Source organism: Sinohyriopsis cumingii, chromosome 8 (assembly GCF_028554795.1).
Source record: "Sinohyriopsis cumingii isolate HCF-2022 chromosome 8, ASM2855479v2, whole genome shotgun sequence".
NCBI lineage: Eukaryota > Metazoa > Mollusca > Bivalvia > Unionida > Unionidae > Sinohyriopsis > Sinohyriopsis cumingii.
The window spans coordinates 86,977,031-86,999,619 of record NC_142968.1 but is presented as its reverse complement, the minus strand read 5'-3'; the positions used below and the strand labels follow the sequence as shown (position 1 = coordinate 86,999,619).

Below are 22,589 nucleotides of genomic sequence, written 5' to 3'. Positions count from 1 at the left end.
TCCTGCAAAACAAGACATGTTTTTGTAGACCATATCGGAGTGGAGCAAAGCAAAGGCGACTACCATTCTCAAGAGATTTGCAGAACTGTTTAAAAGATTATCTTTTTGTGTAAGGAAAAAAGACGCCAGTGATTGAGATTTATCTGCACTCCAAAGGAATTTGAAAAAAGATGAAAAAGTACAGAGCCTTCTGTTCATCAATAGATTACTTTGAATTATTGTGAACTCATTCAAAGACATTATGGTTTGCATCATTGTATTTTATCAGGACATTCAAAACTTTGGAATTCATTCGGAACATTGTATATGTTTTTGTTTATGATAGGATATTTATGATTATTTGGAATTTAATTCACAACATTATAAGCGTGTCTTGAATTTTCACTTTGCATTGCTTGTTGATTTGACTTAATGTGTTGGTTTCACTTTGTATTCTAGGGAACTAAATTGCTTGTTGATTTGACCTAATGTCTTGGTTTCACTTTGTATTGTAGGGAACTAAATTGCTTGTTGATTTTACCTAATGTGTTGATTACACTTTGTATTGTAGGGAACTAAATTGCTGGTTGATTTGACCTAATGTCTCGGTTTCTCTTTGTATTGTAGGGAACTAAATTGCTTGTTGATTTGACCTAATGTCTTGGTTTCACTTTGTATTGTAGGGAACTAAATTGCTTGTTGATTTGACCTAATGTCTTGGTTTCACTTTGTATTGTAGGGAACTATATTACTTGTTGATTTTACCTAATGTGTTGGTTTCACTCTGTATTGTAGGGAACTAAATTGCTTGTTGATTTGACCTAATGTCTTCGGTTTCTCTTTGTATTTTAGGGAACTAAATTGCTTGTTCATTTGACCTAATGTCTTGGTTTCACTTTGCATTGTAGGGAACTAAATTGCTTGTTGATTTTACCTAATGTGTTGGTTTCGCTTTGTGTTGTAGGGAACTAAATTGCTTGTTGATTTGGTCTAATGTCTTGGTTTCACTTTATATTGTAGGGAACTAAATTGCTTGTTGATTTGACCTAATGTGTTGGTTTCACTTTATATTGTAAGGAATTAAATTGCTTGTTGATTTGACCTAATGTCTTGGTTTCACTTTGTATTGTTGGGAACTAAATTGTTTGTTGATTTGACCTAATGTGTTGGTTTCTCTTTGTATTGTAGGGAACTAAATTGCTTGTTGATTTGACCTAATGTGTTGATTTCACTTTGTATTGTAGGGAACTAAATTGCTTGTTGAATTTACCTAATGTCTTGATTTCACCTGGTATTGTAGGGAACTAAATTGCTTTTTGATTTGACCTAATGTGTTGGTTTCACTTTGTATTGTAGGGAACTAAATTGCTTGTTGATTTGACCTAATGTCTTGGTTTCACTTTGTATTGTAGGGAACTATATTGCTTGTTGATTTTACCTAATGTGATGGTTTCACTTTGTATTTTAGGGAACTAAATTGCTTGTTGAATTGACACAATGTGTTGGTTTCACTTTACATTGTAGGGAACTAAATTGCTTGTTGATTTGACCTAATGTCTTGGTTTCACTTTATATTGTATTGAACTAAATGGGTTGTTGATTTGATCTAATTTGTTGGCTTCACCTTGTATTGTAGGGAACTAAATTGCTTGTTGATTTTACCTAATTTGTTGGTTTCTCTTCGTATTGTAGGGAACTAAATTGCTTGTTGATTTGACCTAATGTCTTGGTTTCACTTTGTATTGTAGGGAACTAAATTGCTTGTTGATTTGACCTAATGTTTTGGTTTCACTTTGTATTGTAGGGAACTAAATTGCTTGTTGATTTGACCTGATGTCTTGGTTTCACTTTATATTGTAGGGAACTAAATTGCTTGTTGATTTGACCTAATGTGTTAGTTTCACTCTGTATTATAGGGAACTAAATTGCTTGCTGATTTGACATAATGTCATGGTTTCTCTTTGTATTGTAGGGAACTAAATTGCTTGTTGATCTGACCTTATGTTTTGGTTTCACTCTGTATTGTAGGGAACTAAATTGCTTGTTGATTTGACCTAATGTCTTGGTTTCACTTTGTATTGTAGGGAACTAAATTGCTTGTTGATTTTACCTAATTTGTTGGTTTCACTTTGTATTGTAGGGAACTAAACTGCTTGTTGATTTGACCTAATGTGTTGATTTCACTTTGTATTGTAGGGAACTAAATTGCTTGTTGATTTGGCCTAATGTCTTGGTTTCACTTTGTATTGTAGGGAACTAAATTGCTTGTTGATTTGACCTAATGTCTTGGTTTCACTTGGTATTGTAGGGAACTATATTGCTTGTTGATTTGACCTAATGTCTTGGTTTCACTTTGTATTGTAGGGAACTAAATTGCTTGTTGATTTTACCTAATTTGTTGGCTTCACTTTGTATTGTAGGGAACTAAATTGCTTGTTGATTTGGCCTAATGTCTTGGTTTCACTTGGTATTGTAGGGAACTAAATTGCTTGTTGATTTTACCTAATGTCTTGGTTTCACTTTGTATTGTAGGGAACTAAACTGCTTGTTGATTTTACCTAATGTGTTGGTTTCACTTTGTATTGTAGGGAACTAAATTGCTTGTTGATTTTACCTAATTTGTTGGTTTCTTTTTGTATTGTAGGGAACTAAATTGCTTGTTGATTTTACCCAATTTGTTGGTCTCACTTTGTATTGTAGGGAACTAAATTGCTTGTTGATTTTACCTAATTTGTTGGTTTCACTTTGTATTGTAGGGAACTAAATTGCTTGTTGATTTTACCTAATTTGTTGGTTTCGCTTTGTATTGTAGGGAACTAAATTGCTTGTTGATTTTACCTAATTTGTTGGTTTCACACTGTATTGTAGGGAACTAAATTGCTTGTTGATTTGACCTAATGTCTTGGTTTCACTTTGTATTGTAGGGAACTAAATTGCTTGTTGATTTTACCTAATTTGTTGGTTTTACTTTGTATTGTAGGGAACTAAATTGCTTGTTGATTTGACCTAATTTGTTGGTTTCACTCTTGTTAAATAATTTAAGATCAATATTCGTAACACAAGAACCTCATATTAGATATGTGCAAGATATTGTTTACCTGACCAAAATCTAAATAATCAAGAGGTGAGTTGAATTAGATTATTCAATTAATAGATATAAAATATCACAGTAAATTAGATTACCTTTATACCGTGTGATGATAAACGTTAATTAATAAATAAATACTTTACCTTCTGTCTGTTACGTAAACAAAAACAAATTAATTTAACCTCCTGCCATCTTGTAATCAAATGAAGATACCAGCGTCAAAATAAGTTTGCTTATTTTGTTTTCTTTATCATTTGTATATATAATAATTTCTGATACTGCATCATCTTCATTAAAATTGTTTTCCATGGACATTGTTTCTTCTGAATATAACACTACTACAATCTGACCCTTTCATGAGTAGCTTTGCGATAGTAATATTTTTACTATTACCTGTAATAAATATTCCATTATGTCTTCCACTGAATGCTTACTTTTTATGTTTGTTGATTTCTTTTTGTTTACATCATATAAAATCGCACAATGATCTATAATAGCAAATTATTAGTTTCATTGTATACACTCATAAGTAATTCTAACGGGTTATAGAATGAATTTATCACCAAGATTTATAAGAATTACAGTGTTGTCCTTTAATGTTATTTTCTATTTGAGGCCATAGAGTATTTCATGTCATTTTCTGCTGGAGGCCTTAAAGTTTTTAAAGTCATTTTCATGTGTGGGCCTTATTCTGTTTGAAGACATTTTCAGTTGTAGGCCTTACAATGTTTAAAGTCATTTCCTGTTGTGGGCCTTACAGCGCTTAAAGTCATTTCCTGATGTGGACCTTACAGTGTTTAAAGTCATTTCCTGTTGTGGACCTTACAGTGCTTAAAGTCATTTCCTGTTGTGGGCCTTACAGTGCTTATAGTCATTTCCTGACGTAGGCCTTACAGTGCTTAAAGTCATTTCCTGTTGTGGGCCTTACAGTGCTTAAAGTCATTTCCTAACATAGGCCTTACAGTGCTTAAAGTCATTTCCTGATGTGGGCCTTACAGTGCTTAAAGTCATTTCCTGTTGTGGGCCTTACAGCGCTTAAAGTCATTTCCTGATGTGGACCTTACAGTGTTTAAAGTCATTTCCTGTTGTGGGCCTTACAGTGCTTAAAGTCATTTCCTGATGTGGTCCTTACAGTGCTTAAAGGTTGGGTAAATGCTAACATTGATATAATGAGTTGTTATATTGTTTTCAACAACTTTATATTTCAGTAATTCGTAACATCACAATTAACCATATCATGGGAAAAGATACATTTAGTAATTATTAATAAGGACTGATTCTCTTGAAGATATTAGCTGTGGAGTTAGTGATATTTATGTCAATGTTTATTAAAAATAAACGGTGACACGGACAAGTTAATTGGGATACCTGTTCACCATCATCGTTAATGAAATTAATTTGTCACGAATATGAAAATTTAAGTCTGTGTAAGTAAGATTAACAATATTGAACTGCCATAAATAAAAGAAACCTTAAATCTTGTTTTCTTTTAACTACTATAGATTTGGTTCTTTTGTTCTATACTATATCATTTTTAGAGTTATAACATTTGAAATGATTTTAGTTCAATTTCGTTATTTATATTTACTGTACAAGAATTACTTATATAGTATTATCACAATATACAAGTTTTTAATTATCCTGAGTTTGGAGATTTAAGTTGATAAAATTTGAAGATAAACCTGACTTATTATTTTTAATAACACACCAGAGTACTGAATCTTTACGATGTAACTTGAATTCATCAAAACCTGATGGAGCATGACTAAATCCATCCAATGTCTGTGGTGTTTTGAATCCAGAAAAACATTTACAAAATATTCACTGAATTTTTATTTATTACCTCCTTCACTTTTAGAATATTAAGATGGTTCTTTTCCTGTGTTAAACATAGTACATCCCTTTGATATATAAGGACTCATGTAGTAATATGGTTCATATTTCATCATCAAACTTACCTAACCTTGTATTTCGAATATTCAACCTTTTTTTACGAATATTTAACCCTATATTACGAACAATCAACCTAGTGTTAAGAACATTCAATCTTGTGTTACGAATATTTAACTTTGTATTACAAATATGCAATCTTTTTACGAATATTCAACCTTGTATTACGAATATCCAACATTGTATTACGAATATTCAAACTTATGTTACGAATGTTCAACCTTATGTTAAGAATACTCAACCTCGTACTACGAATATTCAATCTTGTGTTACGAATATTCAACCTTGTGTTACGACTATTCAACCTTGTGTTAAGAATATTCAACCTTTTGTTACGAATATGCAACCTTGTGTTACGAATATTCAACCTTGCATTACGAATATTCCACCTTGTGTTACGAATTTTCGACCTTACATTACGATTTTTCAACCTTTTATTACAAATATTCAAACATTGTTACGAATATTCAACCTTTACTTACGAATATGTAACCTTGTGTTACAAATATTCAACCTTTTATTACGAATATTAAACATTGCATTACGAATATGCAGCCATGTGCTACGAGTATTCAACCTTGTGTTACGAATATTCAACCTTGCATTAGGAATATTCAACCTTGTGTTAAGAATATTCGACCTTGCATTACGAATATTCAACCTTTAATTACGAATATTCAAACTTTGTTACGAATATTCAACCTTTACTTAAGAATATTCAACCTTTTGTTACGAATATTCAACCTTTTATTACGAATATTCAACCTTGTATTTCGAACTTTCAACCCTGTGTTACGAATATTCAGACTTGTGAATATTCAACCTTGTATTACTAATATTCAACCTTTTATTACGAATATTTAACCTGATACTACAGTGATTCAACATTCTCTAAATTTAATTCAATCAACTTGGTAGAGTCTTTACACCTTATATAAATTTTTATTTTATTTTGTTTCTATTTCTGTCTGAACTTTTACAATTCTTTCACTTGTTGATAAAGTCTTTGCGTCATTATTAATTTTGTCTGTTTATGGGTTATATTTTGTTTTATGTCAGTACAATTTCTTCCTAATTGTTTCATCGTTTTCCCTAATTCGTCAATGCCTCCTTGCAGCATACTGGTATTATTCCAACGATCTTTATCTTTATATGCTTTACTATCTGTTATTACTTTTTCTATTCCTGTATACTGTTTAATTTGGACAACCAATATGTTCTGGGTTATTTACTTGCTAAAGTCCGTTATAGATTGAGCATAGGTCGTTTTCATAGATCTAATCGTACTTTCACCGGTATTAACCTTATGTTTCCGTCCTCTTTCTTTTTGTTGACTTCAGAAAGTCTTTCTTCATCTGTAATTTGTGAATGACTAGTATTGATAGCGGTCACTTGATATTTAAACATTTTCACGCCAGCTGAAAGAGCTCAACTTTCTTTTAATTTTCTTTATCATTATCATTCTCTTCATAGTTTCATTCTTTCTGCAACAGTAGAAGTTGTGATTGTAATGTATTGTACCTTTCTAGAGACCTGTCTATTTCTTGCAGTTTACTCTCTAAGGCTAGTACTTCAGCATGTATCTTTTGTGCAGTTGGTTGTAATATATTATTGTATGTTTCTTCAGATCTTACGTTTGATTCCGCTCTAAAAGTTTGTAAAGCTTGCGAATCTGTTTCTTGACAGAGCAAAACTCAAATGACAGGTCAGTCAAATTCTCATGACTGCAGAAACAAATAGACGAGAAAGAGAAGAATCGGTCAGTCGCTCTTGATTTATTTCCCAGAGACTAATTAAATTACCAAGTGCTTTACAGGTTTTACAAACTGTTAGATAAAGACTTGTAGAAAACAGGACAATACTTACGACCCATCAAACAAATGATAATTGTTAAAAACATCTGCCTTCGAAACTGATATAGAAAAAATACGTTGTGTGGAAGATTACAATATTTTACAATCACAACTTGAACAATACCAGAAAGAAATAAACGATGAGACAAAACCAGGAAGATGAAAAGATTAAAAGGTAAGTTGATGGCTGTAAAGATGGTTTGCTAAAGTTGGAGGATAAGCTGACAGCTAACCAATAATAGTTCACAATTGCAGATAAATAAGTCAATGAAAAGATAAAAGACTTACAAATAAGAATAAATTGAAAGGAAGTATTACAGATCGATAATTCATACCTATGATTTATCTATACTGGATGTCATTGACAACATTAAAGTCTTAAACTATCATTGTCTACCAGCTTGCTGGATTGTGCATGTGTGTGAGAGAGAGAGAGAGAGAGAGAGAGAGGGGGGGGGGGGAGGAAGGGACAGAGAGAGAGAGAGAGAAAGAAAAAGAGAAAGAGAGAGATTTTGATTTTTAACGAAGCTTTAACAATTTTTCAGTCATATGTCTGCAGTCATATCGCCACGATCTCTGCAGTGTGGCTGTTGATAGTGATGTCTAGCACTGGGGAATCATGCCGCAGGCATGTAGCATCATGTCCCCACCCAGTCATATTATCCTGACAACAGGCCGACCAGTCCTAACAATAAACTCGTAATGCTGAGCGCCTACCGAGGTAGCTGTTAGTGCCATTTTTAAAATCTTTGGTATGATTCGGCCGAGGTTCAAACCCGCGACTATCCACGTCCAAAGCGGACGCTATAGCCACTAGGTGGCCGGTGCGGTCACTTGCTGGAATAAAACAATGGATACAGTTATAATTGGTCAAGGAACACAATTAAATTAACCAAAGGATTGTTGGAAATTCTCAGTCTTGCGGTTTCTTTACTTACACTATGGGTTGAATGATGCAGGATCACGATTCGTCAAACACGATTCATTGAACACATATCAAGAAAAACACACCATATTATCCTTTATGTCGGATGTATACTTCCATTTTTATGATGTTTTCTGGTGAAACAATTAAAACGGATAGAAATTGTTTTATATTTTACATTGTGTGTAATAGATAGCCAGAATGCTATTAACTCCTTAGATGTGAAAAAATAAAATAGATCCTTATCTCCACAGAATAAAAAAGCTGAAATCCTAAAGATGATACTATAATTAAATAGCGTGAACTCTAAAGACGGTAGTTGCACTAATGATAGGTGGTGCAATAGCTTATGATCTTGCATCTGAAGGACCTATTACATTGTTTGAATTATTTGATCAATTAATGCAAACGTAGAATGAAAAAGACAAAATACATTCATCGAAGAATTGCAGGAAAAGGTTGCTGAATTAATTGAAGAAAGAATAAAGAATTTGGACTACTTCAACGAAAGTTTAGGCAACCGAATACTTCAACAATGTTTGTGATGATTTTAAACACTATTCTTCCATACATCCACGCTCTTTGTAGAAACCCTAATCACCTTAAGGATTTATTTCAGCCCTCCAGCGAGACTGTTAATTGTGAGTAAATAGTTATAGATGCTGTGATGTGACTTAATGTATGGACTGGATACAAATATGTGTGATACTATTTTTGAAAACACATATTGGTTAACTCTCTCTTCCTTTGGATGCATATTTGGTCGGTAAGAAAGTATTTCCATGCTGAAATGACAACGTACTGGAAATTCATAACTCTGGACAAAGAACCCGAAGAAATTGTGGCACGTATAAACAGCTTAAATTCCGCACCTCATTTGCATTATTCATACTTCGAGCAGTATTAAACTGAAATAACATAAGTAAGGTTTGTGGTAGGGAAGAAGGCAGGAAATACGCGCGCACACGCACCGAGGGGTACGCGAATAATAGTGATGTTTGCATTTTAGCATAGAGAAGAAAAACTATACAGTAATGAAGAGGTCGAAACAATAGAAAAACAAGTACATGGCATGAAAGGGGGTCTATACTTTATGAATAATGCTAACGAGTTTAGATGCAAGCTATCAATCAATTATGCTACCGATACAGTTATTGCGAAAAGGTCAGGTTTGAAAGTGCGCCATCTCTAAGCGGCGCGTTATTCGTTCCTTGCTGTAAATCCATGATGTAATTGCACTAACAGAAACACAGATATGGATGTATTTATAATATAAGGGATGTTGGTGGAAATGTGCAGTACTAATAATGATAACAGTAACAACAAAAATAAGCATTTGAATCGTTTGAAGAGACTGAGACTCAGAAAACTGACATTAAAGAAACGTACACTCAGACGGTTTAACATAATACCTTGGGAACTTTTTATTATACTATTTGTAATATAATTGCAAATGATATAATACAAATATCTATTTTCCTTTCTTAAATGAACGAGTGTTTTCTGCGACGTAACCTGTGTTGAAAATGGAAAATCAGCTTGCTGCTTCAGTACAAGCCCTTTTTTCTTTTTACTATTTTATATGTGCTTATTCCGGGGCAGTCTTACGCAAATTCAACTTAAGATGGACGCCACATTGATGCTTTGGCAGAAAGTGGGTAACTTGTTCTGGACATCGAATATTTAAGTTATGTCATATTTTTGCAGATGGACGGGAGTAATTGAACTAAGGCAAGACTACCCTTGCCATATTTGCAGTCCCTCACCAAGTTTAGCGCAAAGTCTGGTAACTTGACCTGAACATCGAATATTTAAAACTTGGGAGATCGGAATTTTTGTTGTCCGAAGTGCGGAAAAGCTTATATGCTTATATTCTAAATTGTTAATCTGATAATTTGTTATTGAAAATTACTCATTAGGATTACTGAGCATACACAAATAACGAGCGCGGTTTTCTGTTTGCAAACATTCGCCTGAGTAACAAAAAATGACTAAATCATCGGACTTATCCTCTGGGTTCAAAGTCTTCGCTCATGCTCTATCAAACGTTTGCACGCATAAATCGGTGCATAATCTCAGTATTGTTTTCCAAACGATTTCACTGGGTGTAAGTATTTATTATTCATGATTACGGACAATAAGATTTACACTGATTTACAACTCATTGTGCATCACTGTGAAAAATAACGTCCTTGGTGTGGAACTAATTGGTAGGTTATCTAATAAAGAACAGCACGAGCAACATATACGTACTAATCAAGATTTTACAATTAACGGTACGGATTATATAGAATTTCTAAACATAGATGAAAATGCTAAATATTACGAGTGCTCAAAATTTTATATTGTGGGAAGTTACTTGTTCTGGTGTAGAACTTTCTAACATTTAGCTGAATGTTTGTTTCCGGGGTTCCGTATCCTTAATTGTAACATAGGAATGTATTCTGAATGCTGAAATTATAATGAGAATATTATGTATTTAAATGATAATGTTAATATATTCACAGAGTATTAGCAAAAGTGCTTGAACATAGTTTGGCCCTGTACGGGTCACCAGATAAAATTGTTAAGCATCGGTTTCGTGACATGGGCCTTCAGGCGTATTCTTTCATTTCTGCTGTACGTCTGTGTGTTTTTCTGTAAATAGAACACTTTCACATACAATACTGCAATTTATACGGAAATATAAGATCATTCATTATGCTCTTATACAACGCTGTCATTCCACTTACATAAATATGTTAGTCTAAATAAGGAAGCATTTATCTCTTGGAACTTCGCACAGATCATTTTGAGAATACAAGACCATACTAAACATTATGTGGAATCGAAACAAATTTTGAACTGAGTTCAAGTGAAGTTCAATAAGATCTATGCAAAACTGTTACGGAGTTTTAGCTAAAGTAAAACTACATTGTATCTAGCATGAGTAGATATCATCTGGTGTACGATTTTGCATGCCACCGTATCTATCATGATTATATAATCTCGTGTACGATTTTGTATACCACTGTATCTAGTATATGTTTCATCTGCTGTATAGTTTTGTATACCACTATAAGTAGTGAATGGGGATACATTAGCCTCAATGGGAATTAGCATTACAGCCCCCCCCCCCCCCCGGGAACGTTTAGCCTCAGTGGAAATTTAACATGGAGAAAAATCGTGGGAACATATAGCCTCAAGGGAATTTGACATGGAGAAAATTCGTGGGACGATATAGCCTCAAGAGGAATTGAACATGGGAATAGGGGACTGTATAGCGTCAAAGGAATTTAAACAGGGTGGGACTGTATAGCGTAAAGGGAAATTGAACATGGGAAAAATTGCTGGTCACTCTAGGGACAAGGGGAATTGAACATATGGAAATTGAACATGGTGGGTCTGTATAGCGTCAAGGGGAATTGAACATGGTGGGATTGTCTAGGGACAATGATGGTAGAGGGTCAAACACAACAGAGACAGAGACATACATACACTAGTACAAGCGTGAGATTTATATATAAAGCATTACCAAGACCTGAAATCTTGCTGGGGTGTTCAAAAATTTGCATAATTGTAATGATGCTATAAATAGCTATAATCAAGGAAATGCTCAACGACAAAATGGATGTGACTAAAAGTAACGCTAAAATGACGAAATTGTCCCAGAATTTAAAGGAAAATAAACATATCCCCGAAAATTAAGTTACAATGGTTTAGACTAAAATGGATAAATTAGTAACTACTTACAATAACAACTTCTGTGACGATCGTGGATAAATACCTATGTATCTATAATCAGCTGAAATTCCTATGAAATCCCACTATCTATTTATAGCTCCAACTTGTGGGTTTTTCCTTTGGAAAATCCCACTATCTTTTTATAGCCTCAGCTTGAGTGACGTTCCTGTTTATGAATTCTAGTATATATGTATAGCTACAAAATGTGGAAATCCCCAAGTCGATATTCATAGTCTCAAAATTTCCAGCGTCAGTGACGTCACTGTACTGAACACTAGGGGATAAATGGCAACAGTGTTGCAAGTGGCTGACCTGAATACGCGCTACTGTAGGTAGGTAGGTAGAGTGTATCTGATAGGGATAAAGTGAGCTTTATAGGGACAAACAGAGACCAATACACACACACACACACACACACACACACACACACACACACACAACATACGCGCGCAGACACACTCACATACACACACACACACACACACACACACACACACACACACACACACACAGAGGGAAGAGGAAAAAACAAACCCCAAATATACTATCCACACTCGGGAGGAAGAAACAAAACAACCAAATATACGATCTACACAACGTACGCTAACACACACACACACACACACACACACACCCCACACACGCACACACACACACACACACGCGCGCGCGCACCACAGAGGGAAGAAGAATAAAACCATAGAATAAGAATAAACTGTGCAAGTGTCAAAAGCCAAAGTCATATAAGTTTTGTATTTTGTACAGCTTGTAAAGATTTCCACTTTAGAAAATGTGAAGTATCACAAGTTATTATCACAAACAGAAGTGGAACATAGGGGCTTGCAAGAAAGAAAATAACCCATACAGTTGGTGTCATCAAGAGTGCTAGAGACGGTACCCGAACTTGCTTGCTTGCTTACTTGAATTAAAGTGATTTTCGCTCTAATGGAGCATATATCACTGGTTTAATAACGCACCGCGTGATTTTTAATTACTCCTGGGGAAGGAAAGAGAGCCTCATCCCCCAGGCTTTTATGTACTCACAGACTACTTTTAAATTTAGCCACTCAGGTGTAGGACTAACTAATCCTTAACAACCTGACTGAAAGGCTTTAAACATGAGTGGGAATAGTCTCACCACACACTCATTTTTCTGTCCGAGCGTGGTAAAGGAGGGAAAAGGTGCTCAGCAAGACAGCCATGGGTGTTAAGTACTCATCAAAACGCTAGCCCGTACTTATTTCAAATCAAGTCGTGTCACCAAAAAAGACGACGTGTACGACATCAAAGGCATTGGCAAACGCAGAAACCGTAAAGTGGGCAAACGACGTGTCAAAGAAGTCAAAGTACATTGGAAAGGATATCCACCCAGTTTTGATTCTTGCATCGACGCTTCGCACTATAAAAAGAAGTGACCATCATGCCCTTTCACACAGATTCAGCTACTGCGATCACTCCTTCACCCAATTCTTCTCTGCAAGATTTACAAACACAACCTTTGTGGGTGTGGTATGGAAAACGTGTGCCTAAAACGCAAATCGTCTTTTTCTGCCAAACCTTCGTGGTGTATTGTGTCATCGGTTCAGCCATTGCCAATTTGAGTTTGCAACAAGGAGACAAACACTTGTGGACCATTGTATTGAGCAGTTACATCGGTTACCTGCTTCCTAATCCCTCCCTGAAATTCTCCTCGAACGGTAACCACGGGATCCTAGTGTCCAGTGCCAGTGCCAGTCACCAGTCGAACAACAACAACCACAACAACAACAACAACCCCATTTTGGGCGGAGACACTCCTCTAACTTCCAGTATCGCCCCGGAGAGCCACAAAACTCTGGAATTATGAGCAATAACAACCAATTTTACTTAACCTTACCCAGTGACAGTTCCATGGAGGTGTTTCCCAAGAACACGTTGTGCTGTTACACGGTCAAATTACCTCAGACCATCCAGTTAGATCACGAAGCCCATTGGGAAGTGGCTTGAGTGGAAATCATTCACCCAACACAAATCAAAAACATCACCGAAAAGCAAAACACTTTCGAGGTGGAAATCCTGAATGCCCAATTGGAGGAAGAAATCAACAAAATCGGGTTTTTAGGGGACACAAGACCAGCCAGCAATCCAGCCTTCATTATCTACACCTTGAAAATTCCTTCAGGTTATTATTTTAGTGGTGAACATTTGGTGGACACTATTGCGGACAGGTTCAACTTAGCCTTTGGCAAAGCACTGAACAGAACCAAAAAAAGTGTGAAGATTGAGTACCATAAAGTGGCTCATCGTCTCGTGATCAAATTTCAAGATACGGACACATTGTCCCTCAGGTTCAATGGTAGTTTGTTTGAAATTTTGGGTGGACATGCAGAAATGGTCGCAAACAATATGAGCCCCAAGATCAAAAGTAATATGGATTTTTACAGAGCTTTTGGAAACCCGGTAGAACTGAACCAAGGACTTAATTTGATGTTCGTGTATTCCGATGTGGTGGAGTACAACGTGGTGGGACACACCTCTGTGCCGTTACTGCGTGTCATTCCTTTCAAAGTGGATAGTACCACAAACAATGACCAGGAAGGTGCAAACACCTATCACGTACACCGTGAATTTGTACATCCTCACTATTTGCCCGTCAGTAAGTCTTATTTAGACACTGTCAACATTGCTATAAAAGGAGATCTGGGACAAAATATTCCATTCTCCAAAGGGAAAGTTACAGTGAAACTCCATTTTCGAAAACGGTTCTCTAACGAATTGTAAGTCAAGACAGCGAGGAGGGACATTTTCACCCTATAAAATCCGGTCAGATGCGTGTGGAATTTCAGTTTGCAGAAAATCTACGCGCAGATAATACGGTGAACGTCATCCTGTATGCTGAATTGGACAATACGATATAAACCAACAGTTTGAGAGAAGTCATTCCAGACTATTAGAAGTCATGGAAGACTTTTATCAATGTTTGTATAGTAGGGATTCTTTGGACATGGAATGTGAAGATCCTGAGGAAGGAGAACCCCAAGACAAAGACGAAGAAGTCATCATGATGAAGTCTAGATGGCCAGAACAAGAATCACATTTAGTTTCCTGTTATGCTATAGTCTTGACAGAAAAAAATTAAGGAATTGATCAAGAAAGATTGCTATGGATGTCATAACGATCATCCCAGTGAAATTCAACACGATAAATGCCTGATGCTGAGTCAAGAAGAAAAATTGGACGAATATCTGGACGAAGCTTGGAGTCTCATCTCGGAAGAAGACGTGTTACAACAGTGGTATAAAGGCTTGCGTGAACATTATTGTCCTCCATTAACAACTCAAGAGATCCATCGCATCGAAGCTCTGTTGGATCAGAGTGAGGAGACAAGGTGAAGAAACGGTTATTTGTCAGACATTTTCAAGCAAAAAGTCAGGATCGAATTGATGACTTATCATTACCTGTGAAGAAGAAAAAAAAAACAAAAAATGGATACCTGAGAACTTTATTACCTTTTGAACCACAGTTTGTACACTGCTTCTTGGAATCCTGTCGTCTGTGCTAAAGATGAACTCCCTCATTGCACACCTCAAAACCATCAAGCTTATGTGATCAACACGGACGACAGTCATCTCCCAGGAACCCACTGGGTAGCCGTTTACTTTCCTCAAGAAGGATGTGTGGAATATTTTGATTCCTATGGACTGCCCCCTTTGGAAGACGATATCATTGACTTTCTGAGAAGAAATGCTCAGACCACACGATTCAATAATGTGAAATAACAAGGCACATATTCCTTGGTGTGTGGACAGTACTGTGTGTATTTTCTGCATCATTGCAGCCTGGGCTATTCTTTAGAACATTTAGTGACTCATTTTGATCCTCGTCATTCTTCTAGAAACGATGTGAAAGTAGATCGATGGTTTTGTGACCAGTATGCTTATCTTTTGTCTCTAACTAGGAAACGTAGTGTCCATCAATGGCCTAATGACTTCCAATAGTGGAAATCACAATTTCATTCACAACGTTGTCAGCCCTGTTTAAAGTAGAGTGTGAATTGAAAAAAAAATGTTTGGTATTTGAAAAAAATGTTTGATGTTATAGTGTTGGATTATTGTTAAAAAATGTTAGAGTTGTTTGTTAGTATGAATAAAAAATGTTGTGTTTTGAAGAAAAAAATGCCTTTGTGGTTTGTTTGGCTATAGGAATGTTGATTCATGCTCTTTGACTTCTCTCTATCCCTCCCATAACACTATTTGAACGTTCCGGCTAGAAAACCGTGTAGTAATGTTTTCCTTCACGTCCGCGCTTTGACTTTAAGAACCGGGGAAGTTTCCAGTCTGCCCATCCATTGTTAACTCATCCTCCTACGAAGATGTGCTCCAAACTAGCTAAGCTAAACGAAGCCTACGTGAATTTGCATAGGGTCAGACACAGTCTGATACCGAAGCCAGAAGAGATAGAAAATGTGAGAATGCTAAAAGTCACTGAAGACCTGAAAGAAGAACTCTTCAAGGAGGAATTCAAGAACGAGAAAGAAGAATGGATGGAGAAGTACAGACTTCATAAACAGCAGAGAGAGCAGCAACAGCAGCAGCATGAACCTGACAGAGGCTTTGTCAACAGTTGTATCGACACCAAAGGGTTCTTCTTCTCTTTTCCGAAGAAGCAGACCTTATCCTGTGAGAAAGCCTGTCGTCAGAGGAGGTCGCCATCTTATAACCTAAGCGACCGCCATAGCTTCAAGTTCCAAAAAAAATATTCAGGGCTACCCCATACTCTCGAAAAGAAATAACATTCCATTGCCTATGATATGTTAGTCAGTTAGAAGAAAAAATACAGAAGTGAGTCTATCAGCACATGATTTTTTTATCTTGGTTAGAAAGTGCGACTCTAAGTCCTTCGTTTCCGTCGCTTATCAAAATTTTAAAAATAGTAATGTTTTGTAAAAAAAGTGAGTGAGTGTTTCTTTTAGGTTTGTGCGTTTTTTTTTTTTTTTTTTGGTGATAATATGGATAATGTAAGTTCGGGTACAACGAAATTAAAAGAATTAGGCCCAGAACTCGGTGTGGAGGGAAGAAATATACGCAACAGTAGCGGGAGCAAGAAATGCAGACCTAACCAGTTATCACTCCACCCACCTCGAGAACACAAATAACATCTAATCAACATCCGACTATACCTAACAAACAACCTGCCCCGGAAAGAGTGGTGGTAAAACAAAGGGCCAATTATGTTAGACAAACGGTATGGCAAACTCAAATGTAATTATCGGAGGCACTACGTTCTTTTCTGGGGCCCCGAGTGGCCGAGTGGTCTAAAGCGCTCTCCGTTACGGATCACTGTCATCTCACCTTTGTCTGCGTGGGTTCGAGTCTCGGATTCGGCTAATGTGGGTATGTGAGAAAGCTTGCCAGTAGCTTCTCGTGGGTCGGTGGTTCTTTCCGGGTTTTTCGCGGGTTCTTCCTCCACCATTAATACTGGCCGCCATGTATAGCCTATCGCGTGCTGAAAAATGGCGTTAAACCCTACAACAACAACAACGTTCTTTTCTCACTCCGATACTACAGGCAATCTCAGCTGAAAGAACAACCACAACAACAATAACAGCGACAGACACCATAACAGCGGATTTGAAACTATCTACCTCAACTAAAGAATTAGTATCTGAACCAGAAGAGGAAATTGAGGCGATTGAGGGGGAGGAGGAGGGGGACGCTGACACTCGTTGAGAAGTACACCGAAATGGGACTAGATCAAGCATTGTATGACGTCAACAAAGCAGGGTAGTTTATTAGAGCCATACAATACGTTGCCTACAAATCTCTAGACACCTTTAAACCAAGACCTTCTCAATGGGGATTAGGGTCAGAGTTCTTCCCCAATTCTACAGACAAACCTACACTGGATACCCCCTCAGTCAACTGGTAGAAGCCGCTGCTTACATTGCCGCCCATCATGGCTACGCATTTCCTGATATCAAGAATCATGAGACTAGGAGTGCGGGAAAGAACGTGAAAGCAAAAGAGAGACGTGTTACCTTCTAACAGAAAAAAACAGCCTTTTTTAGGGCTCCAAAAGATTGCTTTTTATTAACTAGGGAACCATATTTGGCTTGGTATCTCTCCTTGACTAAACTATTCTCGAAACAAACTTGACCCATTGGAACACCGCAACAAACTTAACTTTTTAAACCTAACAGTGACCAAACTGGTATATGTCGCTTAGACATAATAATTTAAATAAGATCAGTATGGCTTTTTTATGTACACTAAGTACTAATATTAGATAGATATGTTAGGAAGTAGGAAATTTAACAGAATCGTTAGATTTGAACTAATTGCACAAGTGGTTAACACATTATTGGTACTTTTTACTGTCCATTAGCAAAAACGGGACTTGATTTGAAATAAGTACGGGCTAGCGTTTTGTTGAGTACTTAACACCCATGGCTGTCTTGCTGAGCACCTTTTCCCTCCTTTACCACGCTCGGACAGAAAAATGAGTGTGTGGTGAGACTATTCCCACTCATGTTTAAAGCCTTTCAGTCAGGTTGTTAAGGATTAGTTAGTCCTACACCTGAGTGGCTAAATTTAAAAGTAGTCTGTGAGTACATAAAAGCCTGGGGGATGAGGCTCTCTTTTCCTTCCCCAGGAGTAATTAAAAATCACGCGGTGCGTTATTAAACCAGTGATATATGCTCCATTAGAGCGAAAATCACTTTAATTCAAGTAAGCAAGCAAGCAAGTTCGGGTACCGTCTCTAGCACTCTTGATGACACCAACTGTATGGGTTATTTTCTTTCTTGCAAGCCCCTATGTTCCACTTCTGTTTGTGATAATAACTTGTGATACTTCACATTTTCTAAAGTGGAAATCTTTACAAGCCGTACAAAATACAAAACTTATATGACTTTGGCTTTTGACACTTGCACAGACTCTTCACTTTATAAGTGTCACGAGAAAATTGTATATCCAATTTTTACCATTTTCAAAAACACGCACACACTTGCAGCTTGACCAGAAATATGTACATCTTGTTTTGTGGATAAGTGACAGACAAGTCCAAGTCCATAGGTGGTTATGAACGTTAGGAATGTCCCCTCATCTTTTCAGAAATATCAAAGCTTGCATGTGCATTTTCCCTTTTCCACTCTATATTAGTGCTTAGATTTGTTCCAAAAAAGAAAAAAGAAACGAAACAATTTATAAGAAAAAACAACTGAATTTTGAATTCAGGTTTCTCTCTGTTTATAATTTTTTTTTCTTCAAGTTGATGTGCATGACAGAGTACATGTCACTGCCTTTGTTAAATTCGGTTTCATTGGTTAGTTATCGTTAGTCTTTAATTTTTTGATGCATTTCTTTTTGATAGAAGATTTAAGGCTTTCTAGTGTTGTAACGGTATTTATGTTGTTTAGTCTGTTGATGAAATTATCTATAGCAAAGTGCTTAAGATTTTTTCAGGTTTTTTATTATTTCAAGCCCTACAAAAGGAGACCAAGTTTGTCTTCAAAGAGGATTGAAGCTCTAAATTACACGGGCGGGAAGGAAAACATCATTATGTTCATTCTAATCATGCTTGCCGTATCTCTTTGTGTTTTAGAGGTCATATTTCTTCTTAAGTAAATACAGGCATCAATAGACAGACAGATTGGGTCATCATCCTTGAGTTTCACTGTACTGTCGGTTCTTTACTTCATACAAACCCCAAATTTATTAGTTTGAAAAAAAAGATAACATGCCCCTCAATACTGTAACACATCTGTTCTGACTCTACCGATGTGAGTGTGAGTGTTTATGTTAAAATGTTTAAGTGAGATATAAAAAAATGGTCAGCTTGAAAACGCGAACCAATACTGTGACGCTCAGTATTTTGATGTGGTAAGAAGAAATGGTACAACACAGACAAAGAGGGCTTGTAAGTTCACATTTCAGTCTGTCTGTACTGTAATGGTAACAACGCAAGAACATAGGGATTATTATGCCACACAGTCCTAGAACAAAACAATGCATCACCCGTTGTAAGCCATTTCATTGGCTATACTTATTTTCTTACCGCGTTCACTTCGAATTGACTTGAGTAGCTATTCAGACAGTGACGAGAATGGCCATGCTTTACTGGGTCTATCCTATAGGCGATTTATATAAAAAATATTTTTAAAAATTAAACTAATGCACGAACAATCGTACCAATGGCGATCCCATGGAAATTGTGTCCGTCTTATTGCAAAATACATCAACATTTAATTAACCGTGCAGATCGCTAGAACAAACCTCTGATCATATACATTTTGTAAAGTGTTGTGTGACACGGATTGCCATTGTCGCTTGGTGTCTGCTTTCTTGTTCGAAAAGAGATCGTTTCGTCTTGACTATAAAAATTTAATTTGACTAAGTTTTACGCACTACTTGAACTCATACATTTACGTTGTAGGTGTAAGCCGTCGTTCTCAGTTTTCTGGAAGTTCGTTTTTGCGTTTTTCAGATGTGATACTATTTTTTATGGACCGAACGAAATTTCTTTTTGCGTGAATCAGGACTCGTGGTTTTGTGGCATAATTGGAGAACATTGATGAAAGCTCAGTTATGTCGTCTTCGAAATTGCTGACACGGATCTGAGCTAACACTTCAGGTTTTGTGTGAGGCGATACGGTACATCATTGCCTTTTACTTCCTCAATGAAATCGTTTCATCTTATTGCAAAATTACATTTGACTAGGTTTCATACGCAGCAGGTCCCTGTATATAAGGAGAGTGTCTTAGCGTCAGAGTATTCATTCCGCTCTCAAACGATCACGAAGATGGAAGAGTCAGCACAGATCGACCTGCTGGTCAAATATTTGCTAAAAGTCATACGAAAGCATAATTCACAGGCGAAAGTGGCAACAAAACTTACTCTTTTGGTCGTTGATTTGATGAGAGTCATACGAAAGTGTGTGCGAATGAAGTTTGCTATATCTGCAAAGGTAAATGGGTATTTGTCTCCAAAATACCTACTTCGTCTAAGAAAGAGAGACAAAAGTCAAGATACCTAATATCGTTGTCAGGAGAAAGGACACTGGAATTCAGAGTGCCCTACGAGAAAAGAGAAGAAACAAAACACAAGACGAAACAGAGAAGAGGGATTCAGAAGAAGAAGAAGAAGAAATTGAAGATGATGAAGAACTTGTGCCAGTAAAGACATGGAAATGGAAAAATTGACAATGTGAGCCGATGCGTTGGCCCTGATGTGAAATTTCATACTACCTTCTAAAAGAGAATAGACCAGAAAGAAAACGTAAGTGTCTTTTGGTCTTGACATTGTATAATAAGGATGGCGTGTTTTGTTTTTACTCACACTTTATGAAATTGTGCTCTTTCACCTCTCTCTATCCCTCTGGATCATGTTTTAGTTAAAATTGAAATGGAAGGATGTTTTCCTTCACGCACGCTCTTTAGGCATGCAAGTTCGTAAACAATAGTCAGTCTATTCATCCATCATTTTTGTGTCTTGATGTTTCCTAAAGCACACACTGATGCCATAAAATAACGGGTTAAATGGGTTTTGTAGTGTTGGGAGTGGGGGTGGGGTGGGGTGTAGGTGTTTGGCAGAGTTGGTCATTGCAGGTGAGGGCTTAGGTGCTTTCAAAAAACTTTTCTTCTTCACTCTTTGTTGATGGAATATAATGGGTTATTTTCTTCACTCTCTGTTGATAGTATATGTAAAGGGTTATTTCTTCACTCCGTGTGGATAGTGTATAATGGTTTTATTCTTCTTCCCTCTGTGGTGCGCGCGCGCGCGCGTGTGTGTGTGTGTGTGTGTGTGTGTGTGTGTGTGCGTGGTGTGTGTGTGTTACAGCGAAACCGTCATTACGGCGACAGTTCATTGTCACTGGGTAGTCATTATGGCGACAGTAGCATTAGGGTGACAAAATTTGTGTCACCTTAATGTTTGCTCTCATGCTGTACATTATCTATCTCATTTATTCACATACAGAATTTCATGTAAGTATTATAATATCGCCTTGAACTCATATTTAATGTTTTTTACTTAAGATATACATCTAGTTATTAAATATTGTTATGCAAAAATGTGTACGTGTGTTAAAGTTGTGTTTAGCCCCACCGTCACTAAATAACCATTAAGGCGACATTTAAAAAAATGCTTCCACTTTTATCAAAGTCAATTAATATTTTTATGATATTTAATAAAATGATTTAAAATAGTAATTAACACTTTGTAATGGCTTTTCTTTAAGATCAAATTCAATGACAGCTCATAACACACTCAACTTTTTGAAATGCAGTAGAAGAAACCGCAATAGTTTGTGTTCTTTTCAGGTACTGTTTTGTTAATAATAAATAAACGAAACGAATTTAATGACTGTTAGTTACATGAAATCATCATAAACAAGACATTACTGAAGCGTGTATGACATTTTTGTTATATTGTGCATAGACTTATAATATATTTTATTAAAGATTTAACATATCGCAGTTTGTTTACATTTAATGTTCAATTTTTATTACAACCTTTAAGTTCTTTTCGTAAAATAGTTTACCATTTAGCTGTTACTTTGACGGTATTAGCCAGGGATCACTGGTCGTTGTAAGTATCACTTTATAGTGTTTTTCTCAATGATTTAAGTAATGACTTTTTCCCATAGAGTGTTTTATTCATGAGACTCTTGACTTGCAAGAACTGCTTTTATAATTCGGTGTCTTTGTACTGTAAACTAGTTATTTTCTAAGTCTGATATTGTAGATATACTCATCAATGCTCTTTAATGGCGTAACAAAAATGACCATTTTTGTTACGCCGTTGAAGAGCATTGATGATAGTTATACATTACGGTATCATTTAAAAACAAAATTAAGAAGAACAGCATGACGTTTACAAAAGCAAATTAAGGCTTACTTTTCTGGAGATTAAAACAGCGATCTAGTGAAAACATAAAAACAAAAAGTACTCCTGTAATGCTTCGAATGGTTTGTCTATGGCACACAATTTTGGCCATAAGGTATAAACTATTATAATCTGCGTTCGCGAAAATCAATCAGAAGATACTTTTGAATCTCATTTTTAATAGGATATATACTAGCATATGCATGAT

At 36.2% G+C, this 22,589-nt stretch overlaps 2 protein-coding genes across 6 annotated transcripts in view; one reads left to right on the top strand and one right to left on the bottom strand.

Moving 5' to 3' along the window:
• Nucleotides 1–9,284: 9,284 nt before the first annotated feature.
• LOC149794074 (coadhesin-like) overlaps nt 9,285–22,589 on the bottom strand; it is a 90,239-nt gene continuing 76,934 nt past the window's right edge. For both annotated transcript variants that reach the window (XM_089966510.1, XM_089966511.1), the window contains one exon: nt 9,285–10,432. In XM_089966510.1, coding sequence (XP_089822636.1) covers nt 10,404–10,432 — 29 coding nt within the window. In that variant the 3' untranslated portion in view covers nt 9,285–10,403. The remainder of the gene's footprint in view (nt 10,433–22,589) is intronic.
• LOC149794075 (uncharacterized) overlaps nt 21,980–22,589 on the top strand; it is a 31,182-nt gene continuing 30,572 nt past the window's right edge. For 3 of the 4 annotated variants that reach the window (XM_089968022.1, XM_089968020.1, XM_089968021.1), the window contains exon 1: nt 21,980–22,084. The gene's annotated coding sequence lies outside the window, so the exon portion shown is untranslated. The remainder of the gene's footprint in view (nt 22,085–22,589) is intronic. The other variant, XM_089968023.1, reaches the window with a different exon arrangement.